Genomic DNA, 23,483 nt, shown 5'->3' with positions numbered 1-23,483 from the left:
CGTTCCCTCTATGTCTTGTGAGCAAAAATTCTACTTTGTGAGCTACTGGCATTAAAGTTGTGAGCGAGCGATTTGGCTGCTGCATAAATCGGTTATCTCTGGAGCCATCCTTCCTGAGCTAAGACAAAAATGCGTGAGCCAGAGGCTCAAAAACCATGAGCTAGCTCACACTAACTCAGCTTAAAGGGAACATTGCTCACAACTGGAACCAAATCCTATTAGGATGAAGGAAATAGGGTAGGAGAGTTGACAACTAGGGTTGCCAGTCTCCAAGTGGAGCCTGGCAGTCTCCCGGAGTTGTTCAACAATGAAATCAGCTACCTAGGGAGGTGGTGAGCTCCCCCTCACTGGCAGTCTTTAAGCAGCCATATCCATTCCAAAATACAAAGCACAAAACTAACCGGGAAGGGAACGTATAAATCTACGAACGAAAAGGTAAACCCCCCCCCCATTTTTTAAAAGACAAGTAATAATGCTCATAGAAATATATTAAATACACTGAATATATTAACACAGTATTTCAAGAAAACATACTGTATATCATATAGTCTCACAAATCACAGAATGATAATTCTATTGTACACAGTCCACAAGCCCTCCAAGGGGCAGTAACGGGCCATCGGAAAAAATATCCTATCCAGTGCACCCTGACAGCATCGTATGTAATGTTCTGACCGTTTCGAAGAAAATCCTTTGTCAAAGGATATAGTAAGTCAAGGTAGGTACAATAACCATGCACAAATCAAAGTTCTATTTTGTATGAAGTGGAGTCCAAAGCCTCTTAACAAGTTCACAACCCCATGGCATCAAATCTAGCAGAACTGACTCACTCCTAGGCAATGTTCCCTCTAAGCTGTGGAGTCCTTTGAACAAAAATTCCACTTTGTGAGCTACTGGCATTAGAATTGTGAGCAAGTTATTTGGCTACTGCATAAATTAGTTTGCTCTGGAGCCATCCTTCCTGAGCTAAGACAAAAATGTGTGAGCTGGAGGCTAAAAAACTGTGAGCTAGCTCACACTAACTCAGCTTAGAGGGAACACTGCTCCTAGGCAACATGTTAGGGTTGCCACCAATGTTCCCTCTAAGCTGTGGAGTCCTTTGAACAAAAATTCCACTTTGTGAGCTACTGGCATTAGAATTGTGAGCAAGTTATTTGGCTACTGCATAAATTAGTTTGCTCTGGAGCCATCCTTCCTGAGCGAAGACAAAAACGTGTGAGCCAGAGGCTAAAAAACTGTGAGCCAGCTCACACTAACTCAGTTTAGAGGGAACACTGGTTGCCACTTGCAGATTATGAAACCCCTGGAAATCTTGGGACTGAGCCTGGGGAAGGACAGGGACCTCAGTGAGGTACAGTACCATAGAGTCCACCCTCCAAAGCAGCCATTTTCTCCAGGGAAGCTGATCTCTGTCGTCTGGAGATGAGCTGCAACCCCAGGGGATCCCCAGGTCCCACCTGGAGCCCGGCATCCCTACGAACATGTTGCCGTTTCAAACTCTCAGCCCCCCCCCCTTTCCTTCCATAGGCCTCAAAGGCACAGTTCACCCCCAAGGAACGAGGCCTAACTGCCACATCAGGAAAACAGAAAGTCCATCGCCAAGCACGACCCGCTAGCCCCACATGGCTGGCCGCGCGCCTCACCTTGAACCCGGCGACGATAAAAAACCAGGAGCCGCCGGCGAAGGTCACAAAACGTCCGCCTCCACTACCACCGACCTCCTCGCCGCAAAGCTTGCCGGGAGAGCAATGTCAGCGCGGCCCAGAGCGTCCGACTAGCAGCGTTTTTCCGAATTGCAGCGCCCTCTGTCGTGGAGGATCGCGCCCTCCACAAGCGGCTCTTTTGCTCAGGGCGCGCAAAATTATGCAGGAATCCTAGGGGCACCTGGAAGACTACGACAGTTTATTAATTTTATTGTTTTTTTCCCCAGATGCATCTGACGAAAGTTTATCCCGGAATTGTGCCTCTAGGCTTCTGTTCAACTGATTTAATAGTTGCAAACGTATTCAGGTGATATCTGAAGAAGCGGGCATGCACACGAAAGCTTGTACCTCAAATAAAGCTTTGTTGTCTTAAAGGTGCCGCTGGACTCAGACCTTATTCCGGTGGCCAGCCGTGTTGGTCTGAAGCGGCAGAACAAATTTAGAGTTCAGTGGCACCTTTAAGACCCACAAAGGTTAATTCTGGGTACAAACTTTCGTGTGCATGCACACTTCATCAGATATCTGATGAGGTGGGCATGCACACGAAAATTTATACCCAGAATTAAACTTTGTTGGTCTTAAAGGTGCTACTGGACTCAGACTTAGTTCTAGGGTAATCTCATGCATTATTGAAGGAATAAATCTAATTTTACTTAGTCTAATTACTTCCGGGCAAATGCATGGGATTGCAGCCCATCACGGCTATTACCTTTGGAATTAGCTCAAGTTTTTTCCGAAGCCTGCCTTTGACGGGGAGGGCGGGGTTTAAATCAAATAAATTTTGTTAAAGTTTGTTAAAGTTAAAAAAAACAAACTCGGAAATAGAGTCAACTGATTGCCGGGTGGGGTTCATGCCCAACTCGTAGGGTTACCAGCCTCCAGGCGGGACCTGGAGTTCTCCCCTCATTAGAACTGATCTTCAGCCTACGCAGATAAATTCTGGAGAAAATGGCAGCTCTGGAGAGTGGAGACCATTGCATCATTTCGCTGCTGAGTTCTCTCTCATCCCCAAACTCCAACTCTCCCAGGTTCTGCCCCAAATCTCCAGTTTTCTAACCCATACTGGCTTTGGTACAATCGGAATGAGATACATCATCGACCCTCTGAGACTCCTTTTTATATATTTGGTGCATTTAAAAAACAAACAAACCCTGTTTAGGGCCACAGATAAACTCTTCTCCGTTTGATGCTCACAACAACCCTGTGAGGCTGGTTATAAGCAACATGTTTCATGGCAAACAGGAATTTGAACCCTGATCCCTAATCCAGCACTCGAGTACAACCCGATGACTTTTTTTGGGGGGGGGTCTCTCTTGAAAGGGCAAGATTGGAAGAGAAACTCGGTGTAATCACACATTAAATTCCTACCAATACCGCCATTTGAACCGGATACCTTCCGGATCACAGTGGCAGAGTGCAAAGTGTATAGCAGTGTTTCATAAACTGTGCGTACAACACTACCGTGGGCTTCCTCCTTTCTTCTAGTAAAATACACTTGTTGGCCAATATAATGGATTCAGTTTCAGAAGAAAAGCTACGTGTGGCTGTAATCCTTCCTTAGTAGCACTAAACTCCAATGTGATTAATTCTAAAAAAATTTGATTCCTTCCCCAAACGTTAGCATTACGGTAGGGGCACCAAATTTACAGAACCGTGAATTGCACCGTCGATTTGCAATTCCAAATCCAAACTGCCCCCTCGTAATCCTACTCAGAAATCGAGCCCAGCGCAGATTATTCCTAAATAACAGTCTTTACAATGAGCAAAACCAGGACCGCGAGAAACTTAAAACTTTTCCCGGGCACTGGCAGGTGGAGTTAGTTTTTAATTTTTTTTTAAAGCGCCCCCTCGCGCGCCAGATTGCGGGACTTCGGCACGTGGGCGCGGCCAAGTCAGTCTGGTTTTGGGAGGCGTCTCGAAAGGAGGCTCGTGCCTCGTGGCGCGTCGGGGTTCCGCCATGCTGCGAAAACTCACCGTGGATCAGATCAATGACTGGTTCACCATTGGCAAGGCTGTCTCTGGGGTGGAGTTTTTGGGGGGCGACCCCCGTGCTGCACTGTCTGGTGGATTTGCAAAACAGCCGCCGCCCCCCGCCTTTGTGTAAGTAAAGTATGGGACGTATTTCAGGGTTGCCGACTCCCGGTTAGGACATTCCTGGAGGATTTGTGGGCGGAGCTTGGGGAGGGTGGGCTTTGGGGAGGGGGAGGGGCCTCAGTAGGGTGTGATGCCATGTAACCCACCTTCCAAAGCAGCCCTTTTCCTCAGGAGACGTGTAATAAATATTTTAAATAAATAAACTATATAGTCTACAAGTCAGTTGTAATCCTGGAGGACTTGGAGGTTGGCAACCCGAATATTTCTGGAAGAGGACAATAAGGACGTACATTTTAAGGTTCCTGTGGTACAAAGAGTTTTCCTCCCAGTAAATGGCTTGGATTTTATTCACCAGGGTTAGGTTGCCCCTTCTGCCAGCAAATCTGCCTGTAATCTTTCTAGTTTATTGTGTGTTGAGTAAGTAAATCTAGGTAGCTCGAGTAAGTCAGCCAAGTCATGTGTGGCATTGCTCTTCTGTTCTTTAGTAGCCTAAAAACCAGTTGAATGTCTTAATTGGTAGTGGCTTCTGGTTGGAAACCCAAGAAAAGCTATTGTGGATCTCCCCCGCCCTCACAAGGAAGGAGATTGTTCCCTGAGGTAACATGAGTAAGGTGCCAATTTTTTTTTCAAATACAGCTCCAGAGATGGTTGAGTGATAATCCCCCCGTGTTCTGTGCTAGCTTCTGCCCTCATCCAGTAGCCCACAAAACGTTTATTGGAACCCTTTTTGTTCATATATTTGGAGAACCGGGTTTGATTCCCCACTCCTCCACTTGCACCTGGCTGGATGACTTGGGCAAGCCATAACTCTGGCACAGCTGTACTTGAAAAAGAGCAGTCTCTGTCAAGAGTTCTCTCAGCCCCACCTACCTCACAGGGTGTCTGTTGTGGGGAGGGGAGGGGAAGGGAAAGGAGTTTGTAATCTGCTCTGAGACACCTTTGGGTAGTGAAGGGTGGGGTATAATTCCAATCTCTTCTTCTTCCTCTTCTTCCTCCTCCTCCTCTTCTTTTTCCTCCTCTTTTTCCTCTTCTTCCTCCTCTTCTTCCTCCTCCTCTTCTTCTTCCTCCTCTTCCTCTTCTTCAGACCCTTGGTCCGTCAAAGTCAGTACTGTGTACTCAGGCTGGCAGCAGTTCTCCAGGGTCTCAGACAGAGAAAGGCCTTTCACATCCCCCGCTGCCGTCCTTTTAACTGGAGATGCCTGGGATTGAACCTGGGGCCTCCTGTGTGCAAAGCAGAGGCTCTTCCACTGAGCCACAGCCCCTCCCCACAAATTCAGGATGCTTATTACTGTATACAAAGCCCTTCATAGCCGTGGATCCGCATACCCGTAGGAGTACCTCTCCTGCAGTGCTTTCCCCCTGGCACTTTGGCTTATCGGAGGAAAAGTCTTCTGAAGGTCCCACCCTGCAACTAAGATTGATAACTGCCTGTCAGCGTGCATTCTCTGTGGTGGCCCTCCGCCTCGTGGAATGGACCTTGGGGGAGGTCAGGGAAGGCTCCCCTCAATTCTGTCAATACACACAGATTGTGTAAAAGTTCCAGGGCTATTTTTGGGCAGGAACGCACAGGAACGGAGGTCCGGCTGGCTCCCAAGTTGGCCACGCCCAGCAGAAACTCATTAGGATTGGCTACATTAGGGGTGTGTGGCCTAACATGCAAAGGAGTTCCTGCTACAAAAAAGCCCTGGGTGTTGACAACAAACAAGGTAAACAGAATAACAAGCAAAAGCTGGGTGTGGCTGGATAACCACACTTCTGGTAACATGGGGGTGCGGCCTAATGTGCTAATGAGCTGTGCTGTCAGGGGTGTGGCCCAATATGCTAATGAGTTCCTGTTGTTGGGTGTGGCCTATTATGCTAAGGCATCACTTGCCCCAGCCTGAGAGTTCCTATCTATACCTTGTGGCTAATAGCCACCGATGGACTTCTGCTCTGTATGCTTATCTAATTCCCTCTTGTTCATGCTTGTAGCCACTACCACCTCCTGTGGCAGTGAATTCCATGTGTTAATCACTCTTTGGGTGAAGAAGTACTTCCTTTTATCTGTTGTAACCCGACTGCTCAGCAATTTCATTGAGTGCCCATGAGTTCTTGTATTGTGAGAAAAGGAGAAAAGTACTTTTTTCTCTACCTGCTGTATCCCATGCATAATCTTGTAAACCTCGATCATGTCACTCCTCAGCCATTGTTTCTCCAAGCTAAAGAGCCCCAAGCGTTTCAACCTTTCTTCATAGGGAAAGTGTTCCAACCCTTTTTTCATTCTAGTTGGCCTTTTCTGCATTTTCCCCAATGCGATCATATCCTTTTTGAGGTGTGGTGACCAGAACTGTACACAGTACTCCAAATGAGGTCGCACCATTGATTTATACAGAGGCATTATGATTCAGGCTGATTTGTTTTCAATTCCCTTCCTAATAATCCCCAGCATAGCATTGGTCTTTTTTTATTGCAGTTGCACACTGTCTAAACATTTTCATTGAGTTATCTACTATGACTCCAAGATATCTCTCTTGGTCAGTCTATGCCAGTTCAGATCCCATCAATATTTAGGATTTTTGGCTCCATCGGCCACATTGAACCCCATTTGCCATGCTGACGCCCACTCACCCATCCTCGACAGATCCCTTTGGAGTGCCTCACTATCCTCCCAGGTTCTCACCACCCTGAACAACTTTGTGTCATCTGCAAATTTAGCCACTTCACTGCTTACTCCCAACTCCAAATCATCACCACCCTCCACTGAGAAAATTTCCCATTTATACTCTCTCTCTGTTTCCTATTAATTAGTCAGTTTTTGATCCACAAGAGGTCTTGTCCTTTTATCCCATGATTATTGAGCTTACTTAGGAGCCTTTGATGAGGAACTTTATCAAAAGCTTTCTGAAAGTCGAGGTAAACAACATCTATTGTGTCCCCCTTGTCCACATGTTTGTTCACTCCCTCAAAAAACACTAACAGGTTAGTGAGACAAGATCTTCCCTTACAGAATCCATGCTGAGTCTGTCTCAATAGTTTTTGTTCATCAATGTGCCTAATAATTCTTTCCTTAATAACAATTTCCACCAACTTTCCCGGTATCGACGTCAGACTGACTGGCCTGTAATTTCCTGGATGTCATCTGGGACCCTTTTTAAAGATGGGAGTGACATTAGCTACCTTCCAGTCCTCAGGAATGGAGGCAGATTTTAATGAAAGATTACATATTGTTGTAAGGAGATCCACAAGTTCACATTTGAGTTCTTTCAGTACTCTTGGATGTATGCCATCTGGGCCTGGTGATTTATCAGTTTTTAAGTTGTCTATCAGTCGCAGGACCTCCTCTCTTGTCACCTCAATCTGACTCAGGTCTTTTAACACCCCTCCCAAAATCAGTGGTTCTGGAGTGGGCAAGCATCTTCCACAGTGAAGACAGGCAAAAAATGCATTCAGCTTCTCAGCCTTGTCCTTCAGTACTCCTTTTACCCCTTGGTCATCCAAGGGCCCCATTTTTTACTTCACTTTTCTTTTAAAGTATGGCTAAGTGTCTTGCTGTATTGTTTTGAGGGTGTGAAAGGATGCTCTCTTCCATGGGGCATACACATCTTTCTGAGTGTGTTAGCTCCAAGAAGGAGAGGAGAGCTTGTGAGGGTTCACACATTTTAAACAAAAGATTAAAAAATGGGGTTCCTTGGGATGCAGAACTTTGAGAACTGCTGTGGTAAACTGTTTCACCACACGAAATGCCTGGGAGCAGCACGGCTGTCAGGCCTAGCAATAATTTCCCTCTTTTTCACCTCAGGCAGCAGTGACCTAGACATGTCGGCTCAGTTCCCGCTCAAGCTAGTTGCTTCACTGAGCAACTCTGAACTCTACTGCCTTGTATGGAGGCCCTTTTCGTATTTTGAGAATTGTTGTATATCTGACAAGACTGATTCCCATTCAGTCCTTTGGTGTTTGATCTTGCTAGGTATGTGGCCATGAACTGAACTTTTAAATTTCACTTTTATTTGAGATACTTTCAGGGGTCATTTCGTAGAAAAAGAGGTGCAGGAGCTCATTAGCATAACTCATTAGCATAACTTATTTGCATATGCCACACCTCCTGACATCACCGGAAGTGTGTCAGAAGGCAACACCCACCGCTCAGGCTCCACTGGACTGTTTTGGATTGCTAGCTATTGGGGGGGAGGGAACGTGCAGATCTGTCCTCGCAGAGGAGGGAGAGCTTGTACCTGAATAAAACCTGGTCTTAAAGGTGCCACTGGAATGTTTTGGGCTGGAGGGCTGAGGGGGGGGGGGTTAGGGTCTGCAACTTACCTGGCTGCTTCTTGCTCTGACTGAGGCCTGCTGGGAACAGGGGGTGGGGCTTGTTGCATATGCCCTTCCCCTGGGCTCTTTACTGCCGGAGCTCCGCTCCTGTGCGCTCCTGCAGGAAATGACCCCTGGATACTTTCAACGGCCTTCTAAGGCAAGGGTGCCCAACACGGTGCCCGTGGGCACCATGGTGCCTACTGACAACTTTGTTGGTGCATGCCAGATATTTTTAGAAAGTGGGCAGGCCAGAAGGGGCTGTTGTCCAGCAGAGCTTTTGAATGGCCATTGGAGATCAGACTGGCTGTAGAGATGCTGCTTTGGCAGCCACTGCCACCACAGCATAAGGGTCTTCGCAGAGTTCCTGAAGGTAAGCTGTGTGTATGAAAGAAAATATTTTAAAACAGTCCCTTCATTTTAAAACTGCCAGACAGAGCTTCTGTCTGTAATGCTGCCGATTTACTGTTATGTGGCAGCCATTTTGTGCTTGCACCCACCGGCTGTGTCAGAAGTCCAAAGATGCTCACAGACTCAAGAAATCCCTGCTCTAGGGTATACCTATTAGGTTTTTGGGGGTAGACATATATGTGAAACCTTGCACCGAAGGTCGAAGGAAGTGGTTTTGGCTGGGGGGTGGGGGTGGCTAAACAACCTCCCAACCACCCTATTCTAAATTATCCTGCCCTGAAAGGGAAATAAAAAGTCATTGTGATTTGATAATATGCATTTGCGTGTAATTTATAAGTGGACCCTTAGTCCATTTTGCTGCCTGATGGACACAAATGCCTTCTGGTGGTAACTTGTTTGCCACTCTTAATGATAACATTTATGCACTTATTTGAGCGTGAGGGAAAGCAGAAGACAGTTTTGACTCCCTGCATTTCACTTGAGAATGTTGCTGGAGTCTCACAGTTGTGGAAACTACAGAGAAAATCCAAGTTGGAGTGCAGGTCAGATGAAGAAGAGGCAAACCTGGAGAACCAAATATCTGTTTGTGTATATGTGCCTGGAGATGAACCATAGCTTTTTAAACAGAGTTTTTCAAAATTGATCTCAGTTGGTGGTATGTTCATCTTTCTAGCGCGGGTGAGCACGTTTTGATATATTTTTATATTGCTTCAAAAACCTATACAGCAGTAACAGTGAGAAGGGGACGCCCCCATCCCCTCTTAAACCATTTTTCAACTTTTCAACACTGATATCTATGTCCCCCCTGGCGCTGCGGTGGCTCAAGTGGTTAAGATGCTGAACTGCAGGCTATGGAAGGTCGGTAGTTCAGCAGTTCGAGACCCGAGTGTGCCGCATGACGGAGTGAGCTCCCGTCTCTAGTTCCAGCTCCTGCCAACCTAGCAGTTCGAAAGCAAGAAATTGCAAGTAGATAAATAGGTACCACTTGCCTGTGGCGTCATCATAAGTTGACTGTGACTTGATGGCACTTTTACACTGATACAGTGGTGCTATTAAAGGCATAGCTGCAGAGTGTGATTCCTTGTTTGAAAACCTTGGGTCAAAACTCTGACGCATTGTGGTGTCTGAATGTACCCACTGAATCTGATTGCCCTCTTTGCTGTCTATCCTACTTTCAAGTCTTCCAAAGCCAGGTCCTTTTAATTGTGCTCTGAGCATGAAGGAGGGCGGGAAACACAGAGACACAACAGTTGCAAGCCAGGCTTCTGCCAATCGCAAACTGATGGTGGTTTGTTGTGAGGTATGAATGCCACCAATAGTTTGGATCCATCCTAAAAGTGGAGGGAGGGGTGGTTTTGGCTGGTTTCCATGGTGGACATCTGCCCACCATTCCTCTGGGTTCCCTCTTTGGGCCGCAGTGGGAGAAAAATCATGCTGTGTGGGTGGAAATCCTTTTATCTGTGGAAATTTTAAGCAGGATCCAAGCCATACTTTTAAACTTTAAAGCTCTCTTTTTTTTACCGGCCCCCCCCCCCCCCCCAAGTATTAAAAGCAAGGTTTTAATCCTGGTAAAATTCGCTCTCACCTTAGCAAAGACCGTGTCGAACCTTCCCTTATGTGCACAGGCGCACCTCTCCCTGCTGTCTGGTGATATGACCTTAGGACGAGTAATTCAAAATGTAGTCCATGACAGGGTACAGTTTTTGTTCTCTAATGGTATGAGTTAAATTTAGCTTGGATGTGTTTGCAGAAAGTCAATTCTAGCAACTATTTTCATTGATTTTCTGCTCTACTTATGTCGGTTGTGGCCAGTGTTCCTACATGTCAAATCGAAAACTGCTTTTTTAAAAAAGAAAATCTTCCGTATGGTCTTCATAGTGGATGCTTGGGGCAAAAACATATTTGTATTATTATGCCGCATGGATATTCCAGCCGTGTTCTTTTCTATCTAATCATGCATTTGTGTAGAGAGCGGATTTTTATTGTAAATAATTATGTGTTGGGGGGGGGGGGAACCTGATGCAAACTGTTAAGGTAACAAGAGTCCTTTTAAATAATTGCAACAAAAATAAAAACTCTGTCTTGGAGTGTCTCTAAGTGGAAGCCTTTTTAAATTTAAGGTAGAATAAGAAGAGATTGGATTTATACCTTGCCCTTCGCTCAGAGTCTCAGAGTGGCTTACTATCTCCTTTCCTTCCTCACCCCACAACAGACACCCTGTGAGGTAGGTGGGGCTGAGAGAGCTCTGAGCGAACTGCCCTTGAGAGAACAGCTCTGAGAGAACTGTGACTGACCCAAGGTCACCCAGCTGGCTGCATGTGGCGGAGTGGGGAATCAAACCCAGTCCTCCCAGATTAGAGTTCGCCGCTCTTAACCACCACACCATATTAGAAAAATGGAAAAATAGTTGAAACCTTCCAGTTGCCAGTATCAGATGAGTTAGGGGACCAGCACTACCTTACTAGCTGCTAGAGCTGACATGGTACAATGGATAGTGTGTTGGGCTAGGATCCTGGGAGACCTGAGTTCGAATCCCTGCTTCTTCCATGGAAGGTTGCTGGGTGACCTTGGGCAGGTCACAAACTCATAGCCTGGCCTACCTTCACAGGGTGGTATTTAGAAAATGGAGGAGGGGAGAATGCTATTCTAAAGCTGCTTTGAGTTCCAACCCTGGGGGCAAAGCAGGATATAAATAATAAATGCAAACACATGCTAGATGCGCACCAAGAGGGAGAAGCATTTCAGTTTCCTAGGTTCCAGTGTTCATTTTGTAAGTATTGGCGGTGATTACAGCTCTGTTGAAAGGCCTCCCCCTAAAAGCACAACCCTTGATTTCCATGAGTCAGAGTCCATGGGGGAAGGCAGTGGATAAAAATTGTGAGGGAGGCAATGGACACATCCTGTGAACAGTTACACAATCATGTGATACCAATAGCTCCCTTCCCAAATAGTTTCTGTTTGGGGTAACAGAGTGGGGTTGGGATAGGGGGGCAGACGTTCCTTCAGCGTGCTAACCTGGACCCAATCTGGAGCAGGAACAGCACATGTGGGAATTGTGGTGAACACATAAATATTGTATGACTGCTGTTCACAGGGTTTGTGGTCCTCGACCTGTGAGCTTCATCCTGTGGGAACTGACCCTCAACATGCATGCATCCTATTGCATTCAGTGTGCTAAGGACTGCAGCCTGGTTTCTTTCAATGGGGGTGACAGGACTCATCCAAGTGGTTTGGGCACAGTGCTGAGCAATGTTCCCGCTAAGCTGTGGGGTCTTGTGAGCAAAAATTCTACTTTGTGAGCTACTGGCATTAAAGTTGTGAGCAAGCAATATGGCTACTGCATAAATTAGCTTGCTCTGGAGCCATCCCTTCCTGAGCTAAGACAAAAAATGTGTGAGCCGGAGGCTGAAAAACTGTGAGCTAGCTCACATTAACTCAGCTTAGAGGGAACACTGGTGCTGAGTATCTCTTGTCAATGGGTTCAGTAACTAACTACAGAGAGTTCAAGCATCACACTGCTTCTTCTTAAACTGGTCTCAGCTCAGGACTTTATCCTCGTGTATACAGATACTGCAGGCTGTGGGAGGTCAGTAGTTCAGCAGTTTGAGACCCGGGTGCCGCAAGACAGGGTGAGCTCCTGTCTCTAGTTCCAGCTCCTGCCAACCTAGCAGTTCGAAAGCAAGAAATTGCAAGTAGATAAATAGGTACCACTTCCGTGGGAAGGTCACAGCGTTCCGTGCGCCTCGGTGTTTAGTCATGCCGGCCACATGACCACGGAAACGTCTTCGGACAGCGCTGGCTCTTCGGCTTTGAGACGGAGATGAGCACCACAACCCTAGAGTTGGATTCGACTGGCTTTTGAGCAGGGGAACCTTTACCTTTACTTATACAGATACTGCAGGCTGTGGGAGGTCAGTAGTTCAGCAGTTCGAGACCCGGGTGCCGCATGACGGAGTGAGCTCCCGTCTCTAGTTCCAGCTCCTGCCAACCTAGCAGTTCGAAAGCAAGAAATTGCAAGTAGATAAATAGGTACCACTTTGTTGGGAAGGTAACAGCGTTCCGTGCGCCTCGGTGTTCAGTCATGCCGGCCACATGACCACGGAAACGTCTTCGGACAGCGCTGGCTCTTCGGCTTTGAGACGGAGACCCTAGAGTCGACTGGCAACCCTAGAGTCGGATTCGACTGGCTTTCGAGCAAGGGAACCTTTACCTTTACCTATACAGATCCTGAGGAAGGCAGCATGGTATAGCCCGATACTGTCAGATCTTGGAAAGCTAAGCAAGGTCAGTACTTGGACAGGAGACCACCGAGGAAGACTCTGCGGAGGAAGGCCATGGCAAACCACCTCTGCTTCTCACTTGTCTTGAAGGCTCCTTGCTGGGCTTGCCGTGAGTCAGCTGCGACTTGACGGCATTTTACACACACATGCAGATCCTGCAGCCATGGCTAAGCATGTATGTCGAACAAAGTTTGAGTCCAATGGCACCTTTAAGACCAACAAAGATTAATTCTTGGTATAAGGTTTTATGTATGCACACAAGAGCTTGTACCCAAAATCAAACTTTGTTGGTCTTAAAGGTGCCACTAGACTCAAACTTTGTTCTGTTGCTTCATATCGGCGCGGCTACCCACCCGAATCTGTCTTCATGTGTGTAGAGTTTGCTTATATTTGTTATTGTTGACCTCTTCCTTTGTCATTTCTTTGAGGCATGGTTTCCATTGTCAGTACTTAAGACTGTAAGCTACTTGGGGCAGGTACTTGTCATTTTTTGGCTCATGAAACTCTAAAGGGCTGTGTACAACGGTGCTACAAATAACAATGACGAGTTAACTTTTTAAAGACAACTGTTGACTCTTCATTTCAGATAGCTGACGGCTTCCTTTTGGGGAGAAAGATAGCATGTTTGCAGATTGCAGAACAAAAAAATCCATCATTCTTGCTCTTCATGGTGATTGTATTTTAAGGTATTGCAAACGGAGGGTTTTTAAATCTGTGCATGCTTTTAGGAGTCATATAAATAGCATACTTCAAATATCATCTTATAAAGATCTAAACTATATATTTGGTTAGAAGGTTCTCTTACACAGTATAAGCTAGAGGAACAGTAGAAAGAGGTCATTATCCTAAGTACCTAAGGACTATAAATTATATGCAAGCTGTAATCGGTTTAAAATTCTGAACTTGCAATAAAGGGGGGAGGGAGCAGGCAATTATGTGATTTCTTTGGAGTTTCAGATCTTTGAAGTAGGACGATAAGCGAGGGAAGGTGCATAAATAATTGGGAAATGCGGTGAAGGGGAGAACTTAACTTGACGGATAGTAATAGGGAAGGTTCCAGATTCTGTGGGAGAAAGTCGGGAACATGCCTTGAGTGTGTTTGTCAACATAACTGGATACGGTTGGGATCTCCTCTTTGTCGCTTGCGCCGTCTTCATTTGCTGCCAAGTTCACAGAGCAGTTTGTATTCCAGGCGTCATCCAGTTTGTCCTGTGGAGCTTCCTTCTCAAGATTGGCTAGGAACTCCTTTAAAACTTGCTTGAATATGTAAACAATTTCCCAAGGTAGGACGTCGTTTTCAGCCAGCACTTCTCGAAATCTAGAAAGAGTGGAAAAAAATAAAAGAGTGGCATTTAACTATCAGTGCATTGCCTCCCCCCTCCCCTTTTTTGGTCGGTGAAGCAAAGTATTCTCTCTCTTGTTCAAGACTGAAAAATGGGAGGGGAAAGGCACTTAAAATACATTTGGACACTACACAATGATGGAAGCTATTTCTTCTCTCCCCCCCCCCCCCCGCGCCCTGTACCGAGCCATCAGAGGAAGTTGATTCAAACTGACATTGCCCTCAAGAGTCTTTCTGGGCTTGCAAAGAGAGCATAGGTTTGTTCTGCTTTTCTTTATTCTGGCCTTTGGGGGGAAAAATGGTATGTGGAGAAATAATTTACCGGAGATTTTAAAGAAGGAGCCATTCTTTTTAAAAATAGTTATTCTTACAGAATTCCAGAGGGTGTAGCCGTGTTAATCTGTTACAGCAGAACCACCACAACAACAAAAAAAGGATCTTGGGGCACCCTGAATGCTAACAGATTTATTATGATAGATCAAGGTTTTTTTTTGTTTGTTTGTTTTTGGTCTTTGTAAAATATCCTCTTATCTGAAGAAGAAGTCTTATCGTGACTCACAAAATCTCATAGCCTGCCACAAATTTTGTTAGTCTTTTAAGGAGCTACTGGCTCTTTTCTGCGACTAGATTTATGACTGTATAAGCTTCATCCATTACAGAATGTGTGTGAAACAGGTCTGAGCCATTAACTTAACCATGGTAATTGTATTACACAGAGTAAAATTGCAATTCATTAATATGCCGGGGCATTAATGTTTAATATCATTACACTGCAAACCTAAGTGTGTTTACTCAGAAGTAAATCCCTTTGAACTCAGTGGGGCTTACTCCCCAGTAAGCGTATGTAGGATTGCAGCCTTAATGCAGGTATCATACCAAAGTTCTTGAACAGTTAAGACTGTGAAATGCGCATACTAGACCCTTAATCAGTATGCATTGTATTAAATTGCAAAACTAAGGTTAGAGTCCTGAGTGGAGTTGCAGCCTTCTAAGTCGAAGGGCTTAGAAGGGTGTAACTCTGCTTAGCATGGCACTGAAAGAGGTCTATTTCAGAAGCTGAAGATTATTAAGAGGCAGTCTTTCTATCATAGTCAGGAAACAAATTTTGAAAGCTACAACACTGTTCAACAGTACCGATCAATTAAACACAGGCTGCAGTTCTGTGAGCAATTACTTGGGAGTAAACATTATCAAACCTGGTGGAACTTCATGGGGTTGTACTCCAAGGCTGCAGTTCTTAAGTAGCCTTGGAGGACCTTAAATCACCTTAATCTTGTTTCCAAGACGTTGAGCATTGTAGCGTTAGTTCTAAGGAGGACTCTTCCTTGCACACTTAAGCAGTGTGTTTTTGGTTTTTGGTAAACCTGCTCAAGAGCAAGCTGCAAAAGAATTTTTGTTTTCCTTCCAGAGGCTATAGAGTCATAAAGCCCTGACCTGGAAATCCCGGGCTAGACTGACCTCATCAGATCTTGGAAGCTAAACAGGGTTGGTCCTGGTTAGTATTTGGACGGGTGACCCCCAAGAAATTCCACGGTCCCTGTGCAGAGGGAGGTGATGGTAACCCTCCCCCGAACATCTGTAGCCTTGAAAACCCTACAGGGTCACCCATAAGTCAGCTGTGACTTGATGAGTCTTTCCACCACCATACAGTGAGACAACCATTCCCTAAATTGGTGGTGACTTGATGGCAGTTTCCCCACGAAGTCATAGAACAATAACGCCTTGTTCCCTCTCAGCTGAGTTAGTGTGAGCTAGTTCACAGTTTTTTAGCCTCCAGCTCACACATTTTTGTCTTAGCCCAGGAAGGGTGGCAACCAGAGTAAAACTAATTTATGCAGTAGCCAAATGGCTTGCTCACAGCTTTAATGCCAGTAGCTCGCCAAGTAGAATTTTTGCTCATGAGACTCCAGAGCTTAGAAGGAGCATTGCAAATAAAGGCAGTGTTACCTGCTGAGAATGATTCCGGTTTGGCAAGGTTGGATTTGGGAGCAAAGAACTTCAAGCTGTCTTTGTTCGGTAGCCGGGATAGTAATCTGGGGGTTCTGGTAGCTCTTCAGCCAGTTGTAATCCGTGGCAGTTTTCTGAACTCTGTGGTCACTTTCTAACTCCTGTACCAGTCGCTCACGCTCTTTTAGGTGCCATTTCAGTTCCCTCAGGAGAGTCTTCGTCACAACTTCTGAGCCCGGGTATTGTCCGGTTTTATAAGAATAGTTTTTTGGCCATTTCATCCAGCCAAAGAATGGCATTTTTGACAACTGATTGAGGGGGGGAAAAGACAGTTAAACTGTTGATGCTACTAAGATCAATTTTAAAAAGTCATCCTTAACTTTTCTAGCTTCCTTTCAAATTCACCTCATGAATGCTGTGTCAATTTACCATAGAGTCCTACATGTTTAGAGCATAATCTCTTCAAATTTTATCTCAGTGGGAAAGTTGAAATCCCTGCAGTTCAAATGGACTTTACTGGATTAGGCAGTGCCGTATGAATTTTATGGAATATATTGAGACGTAGTTAACAATATTTCCCAACAATCCAAGGTTTAACATCTTAAAAATGACAGAAAAGTGTTTCTGTTACAGATAAATTACTCCTGTTTTATTTTTAACTGTCTCATTGCATGTGGATATACACACTATATTATAACTGTGAGAATCAGTATTTGTTTTCCAAATTGTTCTAGTCCCCAGATTTCTCATTTAAGGTATCTAGTTTCTTGGGGTAAGTAACAGTGGATCTTCGTGGTTAGTCTACTCAATCTCTGCTAACATGATTTCATAAATTCCTCTTTGAATGAAATGGTTCACTTACTTACTGGACTTCTTGGAAAGCGTGATTGTGACCAAAGGTGCGTTTGACTTGGAGCGAAGATGGTTGGCTTATCCCAGCATGTTCCGTTTTGCGTACTTGTCTCACATCTGTCAAAAGAGAGAGAGATGTATTGCTCGTTTTTACCCACTTGAACGTTGTAGACTGCACACGTACAGCTTTCGATCCTTTCTGGCTTCTCGGGCTGCTTAATTCACATCTTTGTAATAACAGAAATCCTGTACGGTTGAGCATGGATTCTCCCCAGGTAGTCCAATGGAGGCTTCACTCTTCCAGAATCATTGCCTTTTACTACTAGTCCCTGTGTGGTGATTTTAGAAAAAGGAACAAAAAAGACGACTGTTTCAGAAGCTTGGTTGTAGCTGCTCTGTGTGTACAAAAGTATTGTCGGTAGCCGGGTTAATAATGATCGTCTGTAGTCACGCCAGATAGGCTTCTGGCTAAAGTTAAGACTGTTGGGTGATGCGTAGCTTGGATGTGCATAGCTGGAGGTCACAGTTTAGTGCTGTATTTTTGTTCCCGTAGCGCTCTAAAAATAACCACGTCGCTTTGGTTGTCGAACTAAACTTTCCTGATGCTGGATTATTTTTTTTGGTCTCTCCTTGGGGTGTGGGGAGAAAATGGTTCAGGCTGCTTTGTTTACCTCTTCACAGCTGTACCAATAATTTTTTTTCTTTGGATACCAGGCAAAGCCTTGTGAAAGCGATGTGGATTTGTGCCAGCTGAATTCTACCTACTTTACTTACAAGGCACTGTATGGAGAGAGATTCTTAGCCTATACTTTCCCTGATTAAATTAATCTCTTAGTATTTGCGCAGGTCTTATTTATAGTCCACAGCTGTTAACATTTTTTTTGACATTTTACAGGTATTTAGAGAAGCAGCCTGTCTAAGATCTCCATGGGGGGAAAAATCTTGAGGTTTTCCCCCCAGAGGTGTGTAATTTTTCTTTTTTTGCAATAGAATCCTAATTGGTACCCGAACAGGTAGTAAATATAAAACTAGATCTCCACGCAGTTGAGAAACAGAATATTAATACCTTACCATAGACTTTTCCTCCTTCATTGCAGTGTAGGCATATCTTTAGTCTGCTTTTGCTGGCTGGTTGATTTGAGGCTGGTGAGTCAGATGAGGAATGTCTGCTTTAAGATCCATTTTTGTGTGTTCAGGTCTTCTCACCCGCCTGTTATTTTCAGTGACAATATTCTCTTATATGTATCGGTCTCTCGTAGTCAAACGCCCCCCCCCAGCGTCCCTCCCCCCCTTGACTGTTGTATTGAACCGTGGTGGAAGAAGGGGTTGTGCAGATCTGGTCTAGATGTCATGGGATATAAAAAGATGACGTGTGTGGTTGTTATTAAAGCTGATATTACTTATATGTTGGGAAAATTCAGGTGTCAGTATTAATCACTCTCACTTGGGAGGTTTTCACGTTGCATTGTATATGGTGCTTGAAAATAGGCGGGGGTGGGGAGGGAGCATAGCCGGACTTCCAATGACAGAACTGCTGTCGCAGAATCTCGGATGAAATTAAAGAGATTCATGCCACCTTTTGTCCAGTGCGGTTTCCAGGTCACTGCACCTTCCTGTTGTAGTTACAACCCCCTATTTGCATCGAAGTAAAACTGTTGCAGTACGTCGGATGACAATTTGCAAAAGAATCAAGTAGGTAAACTCTGGGATGTAAACATGCAGTGATGAGAAATCTGTTGCCGATAAATGCTAGGTCCGCAATCCCTTATCTTGCCCAGCTTTGAAAAGGTGAATTACAAATGTCTGCTTTTTCTCTCTGTAAATAAATCGGTAAACTCAGGGTAAGAGGTTGGATTGGCAGAATTGCTGTGCTGGTGTGTTTGTGAGGACAACACAAGGAGATCCTTGGTTTTGTTTTTCCTTTCTCTTTTTGCTGTCAAGTTGCAGCCAATATATGGTGTCCCTGTAGGGTCTGTAAGACGGAGCTCTTCCGCCAGGCTTTTGAGTAGGAGCCGCCGCCGCCACTATTCCATCACCGTTATCTTCCATCACCGCACCTCTACCACCACTTGTGTGGGCATCATCGGGGTGCGAGACGTTCCTGGATGAAGATGGGATGACAGTGCTGTTGGGATGTATGTTGTTGGCCTGGTATTAATAACTCCAGAACCCCATCTTGCAATTAATGACCTATGTGACCTTTAGAGCACCAACACTTTAGTGTATTGTATTGTATTGTTTTATTCTGTTTTTACTGTTTTGGCATTCATGGCTCGTTGTTAGCCGCCCTGAGCCTTTGGGGAGGGCGGGATATAAATCTAAAAATAAAATAAAATAGGGTTTTCAAGGCAAGAGACTTCCTGAGATGTTTGGCCATTGCCTTCCTCTGCATAGCAACCCAGGACTTCCTTGCAGGTCTCAACCACATACTGACCAGACCTGACCCTGCTTAGCTTCTGAGTTCTGATGAGGTCGGGCTATAGCCTGGGCCTTCCCAGTCAGAGTCTTTCTCCTACACAGCCACATTTTCAGAAGTTGATAAACAGGAGGGCGATGGCAGACAGAATGCTGCAGAATAAACCTTGCAACTTCTTATTTCTTATTTATAACCCACTCTCCCTAAGACCGGCTCAAAGTGGACAACATCAGTTTATAAATATAGGGTTCAGTTAAAATCTCCAAATGTCAAATAATTCAGTCATCAATGAAATCCTTTAAAATACATATGAATACAATATAATCTGTTATATAGAATTCATTATTTAAGGCATTTTTATGCTGCCTTTCCACCTGTTCATATTCCCAAAGGTGGCAAACATCAAAATGTTTGAACAATTAAAAGCAGTTTTTACAATTATAAATTATAAAATTAAAATTATAAAATAATTCAATAAAAACACGTAAACAGGAAGGACACCAATAACTGTTATTGGGGTATGTCAAGCAAAACAAAAAAAAGTCTTTACCCACTGGGAGAAAACACTGATAGAGGGAGACAGACTAATCTCCGTGGGGACGGAGTTCCAAAGTTTGGGTGCCACAACGGAGAAGGCCCTTTCTTGGGTTGCCTCCTGTCTAGCCTCAGATGGCAGGGGCAGCCAAAGCAGGGCCTCTAAAGATGACCGGAGTGGATGGGTAGCTTCAGGTTGTTGTGAGTGCAGTGAGTTGTTGCTACTCTTCCCTAAGCAAATTCCTCTGTCCAGAAGTTATTTAAGCTCTTTCTGTGCACGTGAACGTAAAAATAGCCTTGCTGGACCAATCAAAGGCCCTGTGTTCTGTTTTCAGTGACGGTTAGTCAGTAGTTTTGGGATGCTTGCCAAAAACAACATGAAAACAATATTTTTCTGGTGTTATTTGTCCCTGCCATTTATTGGTTTAATTCCCATTGTACATGGAGGTTCCACTTAGATATCATGGCTAAGGTGACCCCATTCCTCAAACCTGTTATTTGAGTGGTCTTGTCTACTAGCGGCCTAGTGCCATGCTGCTCTAAGTAGGAGGGTCCCCCCGCGGTACCCACTAGAATGTGGAGTGCCACAGGGGGAGATCTTCTCGCCAATGCTATTTAACATCTGTATGTGCCCCCTTCCCCAGTTAGTCCGGAGTTACGGCCTGGGTTGCCATCAGTATGCTGATGACACTCAGCTTTATCTGTTAATGGACAGTCATCTGTCCTCCGTTCCTGGAAATCGCTGAGGATTTGGATGCTGTGGCTAGATGGTTGCGGCAGAGTCAATTGAAGTTAAATCCACCGAAGACGGAGGTCCTGTACCTGGGTCGTGGGGTTTGGAGGTGGGCACCAGGCTTCCCACACTGGAAGGGACACCTCTGGTGCCGGCCGAGTCCGTGAAGAGCCTGGGAGTAACACTGGATACCTCCTTATCTATGGAGGCCCAGGTTGCTGCAGTCGCCAGATCTGCATTTTTCCATCTTAGGCAGATCAGACTACTGAAGCCCTATCTCTCCCCCCAGGACTTAGCTACGATGACCCATGCAATGGTCACTTCCAGGCTTGAGTACTGCAACTCGCTCTACATAGGCTTACCCTTGAAGCCGATCCAGAAATTACAGCTGGTACAAAACGCACCTGCGCGCCTGCCGACGTCAACATCCGTGTGGGCGCACGTTCGGCATGTGCTTTGTCATCTGCATTGGATCCGCTTCAAGGTGTTGGTAATTACCTTCAAAGCCTTATACGGCCTGGGACCAACATACCTAAGGGACCGCCTCTTCTCATATGCGCCTCGGAGAGTCTGAGAGTCAACATCTCCTGGTGATCCCTGGCCCAAAGGACGTCTGCCTAGCCTCGACCAGGGCCAGGGCTTTTTCCACCCTGGCCCCCACCTGGTGGAACATGCTTCCTTTTGAGATCAGGGCCCTGCGGGGTCTTATTCAATTCCGCTGGGCCTGCAAGACAGAGCTGTTCCGCCAGGACTTTGGCTGAGGCAGCGGGCGTCCACATATGCCCCCCCCCCCGAGGTTGCTGTCTCCCACCTACTGATAACCGGCCATACCTAGTTACATCAATGGGCCGGATTCTCCCTACAGCAAGCATGACTATTGATGTATATGCTTTAATGTGTTTTAAATTTTATTGTATTTATTGAAATGTTGGGACCCGCCCTGAGCCCGTTTACGGGATGGGCAGGATATAAATGCGAAAAGTAAATGTGAAAAGTAAGTAAGTAAATAAGTGGCACTGTTTTAAAGTTAGATCCTTACTATGTGGTCTTAACAGTACTGTTTGAGGGGGAGGGGGCTATAGCTCTGTGGTAGAACACCTGTTTGGCATACTTAAGGTCCAGCAACTCCCATTAAAAGATCTCTGGTAGTAATTAGGAGTGTTGTGTGAAGAGACCTTTTCTCAGCCTATAGCACAGTGATGGCGAACCTTTTAGAGACCGAGTGCCCAAACCGCGACCCAAAACCCACTTATTTATCGCAAAGTGCCAACACGGCAACTTAACCTGAATATTGAGGTTTTACTTTAGAAAAAGCAACTCATACATTAACTTAAGATAGTAAGGAAAGCAATCCCAAATGCTTTCATTTACTTAAAATTATTTGGCAGAGAATTCGACACTTTAATGATGGTCTGGGCCTGGTTGGGGCGATGGCACCCGTGTCCACAGAGAGGGCTCTGAGTGCCACCTCTGGCACCCGTGCCATAGGTTCGCCACTGCTGCTATAAGACATTCAGAGTCAGCAGTGTTGAGGACTGCTGTGCCTCCCATCGGCGCAGGCCTGATTCTGATCACAACCATGGCCTATGGAAAGAATGGGCGTCAACCTTCTTCTTGCTCCACTTTCGCATCTTGAAGCGGCCCCAGACAGCTCCTGCTTGCTCCACTAGGAAACTTACATGTAGCTATTCATAGAATCATAGAGTTGGAAGGGACCTCCAGGGTCATCTAGTGCAACCCCCTGCACAATGCAGGAAATACACACCTACAGTGACGGCTGTTCCATGCCCAGAAGATGACAAAACACCTCCAGGATTGCTTCCTGACCCCAAAGTGGCAATCAGCATCTCCCTGGGCGTGTAAGAAAAGGCCACAAGGACTAAGCACTGATGCCACCCTTCCTGCCCTCCCTCTCATGATCTGCCCAAGTTCACACCATCAGCATTGCTGTCCGATGGCCATCTAGCCTCTGTTTGAAAACCTCCAAAGAAGGAGAGCCCTTCACCTCCCGAGGAAGCCTGTTCCACTGAGGCACCGCTCTGTCAGGAAGTTCTTCCTAATGTTTAGCCAAAAACTCTTCTGATTTAATTTCAACCTGTTGGTTCTGGTCTGACCTTCTGGGGCAACAGAAAGCAACTCCACACCATCCTCTAGATGACAGCCCTCCAAGTACTTGAAGATGGTTATCATATCACCTCTCAGTCGCCTCCTCTCCAGGCTAAACATACCCAGCTCCTTCAACCTTTCCTCATAGTTTCCCACTGGACTATATAGTGGCTCCCTGGGGCCATTTTAAGGACATGAAAATAGCACATGGGGAGGGTGGTGGGAAGGCTGAAGCCGCATCTCCCTATGTGCTGTGTCTTTTCTGTTTGGGAAGCACAGAAATTCTTGTGTTTGGGAAGCATAGAAATCCTATTTCATGTATGATAGGAAGACCTCATGGCAGCCATAAGAATTTTGTATCAGCTGGACTAGCCCCGAGTTAGGTGGACCAGCGATCTGACTACAGTTGACACAACTTGGAGAAGGGGCTGTGGCTGAATGGCTGATGTCTGTTTTGTATGCATCTCCAGGTAGAAGGGTCAGGTGACATAAAAGGCCTCTACCTGTGACCCTGAAGAGCTTCTGCTAGTCAGCATAGACAATACCGACTCTTATAAATCAGTGCTCCCCAAACGTCCACTGTACAAGAAGCATGCCCTTCGGATGGAGATGAGGCTGGGCAAAGTGTGGTGTAGTGGTTAGAGTGACAGACTAGGATCTAGGAGACCCAGGTTCGAATCCCCACTCTGCCCTGCCATGGAAGCTTGCTGAGTGACCTTGGGCAAGTCGCACTCTCAGCCTAACCTACCTCACAGGATTGTTGTGAGGATATAATAGG

At 45.6% G+C, this 23,483-nt stretch overlaps 2 protein-coding genes across 2 annotated transcripts in view; one reads left to right on the top strand and one right to left on the bottom strand.

Moving 5' to 3' along the window:
* The first annotated feature begins 3,660 nt into the window (after positions 1–3,660).
* TDRD9 (tudor domain containing 9) overlaps positions 3,661–23,483 on the top strand; it is a 172,677-nt gene continuing 152,854 nt past the window's right edge. Inside the window, 1 exon segment of the mRNA XM_015417791.1 lies at positions 3,661–3,803. Within this exon segment, the coding sequence (XP_015273277.1) occupies positions 3,661–3,803 (143 nt within the window).
* Positions 13,760–16,363, bottom strand: RD3L (retinal degeneration 3-like). Its single transcript, XM_015417803.1, has 2 exons — positions 16,065–16,363; positions 13,760–14,093 (listed from the first exon to the last, which is right to left on the bottom strand). Exons 1-2 carry the CDS (start codon positions 16,361–16,363, stop codon positions 13,802–13,804), a joined length of 591 nt encoding a protein of 196 aa, XP_015273289.1. The 3' UTR covers positions 13,760–13,801.

The sequence above is a fragment of the Gekko japonicus genome, unplaced genomic scaffold (assembly GCF_001447785.1).
Source record: "Gekko japonicus isolate JY-2015 unplaced genomic scaffold, Gekko_japonicus_V1.1 scaffold270, whole genome shotgun sequence".
NCBI lineage: Eukaryota > Metazoa > Chordata > Lepidosauria > Squamata > Gekkonidae > Gekko > Gekko japonicus.
This window is presented reverse-complemented; position numbering and strand designations above follow the sequence as displayed.

Excerpts from the sequence above, each read along its gene's own strand:
- RD3L (XM_015417803.1), bottom strand. The coding sequence starts at position 16,363 with ATGCCATTCTTTGGCTGGATGAAATGGCCAAAAAACTATTCTTATAAA. Across the intron at positions 14,094-16,064 it reads ACCGGAATCATTCTCAGCAG|ATTTCGAGAAGTGCTGGCTG; the intron begins GTAACACTGCCT and ends CACTCTTTCTAG.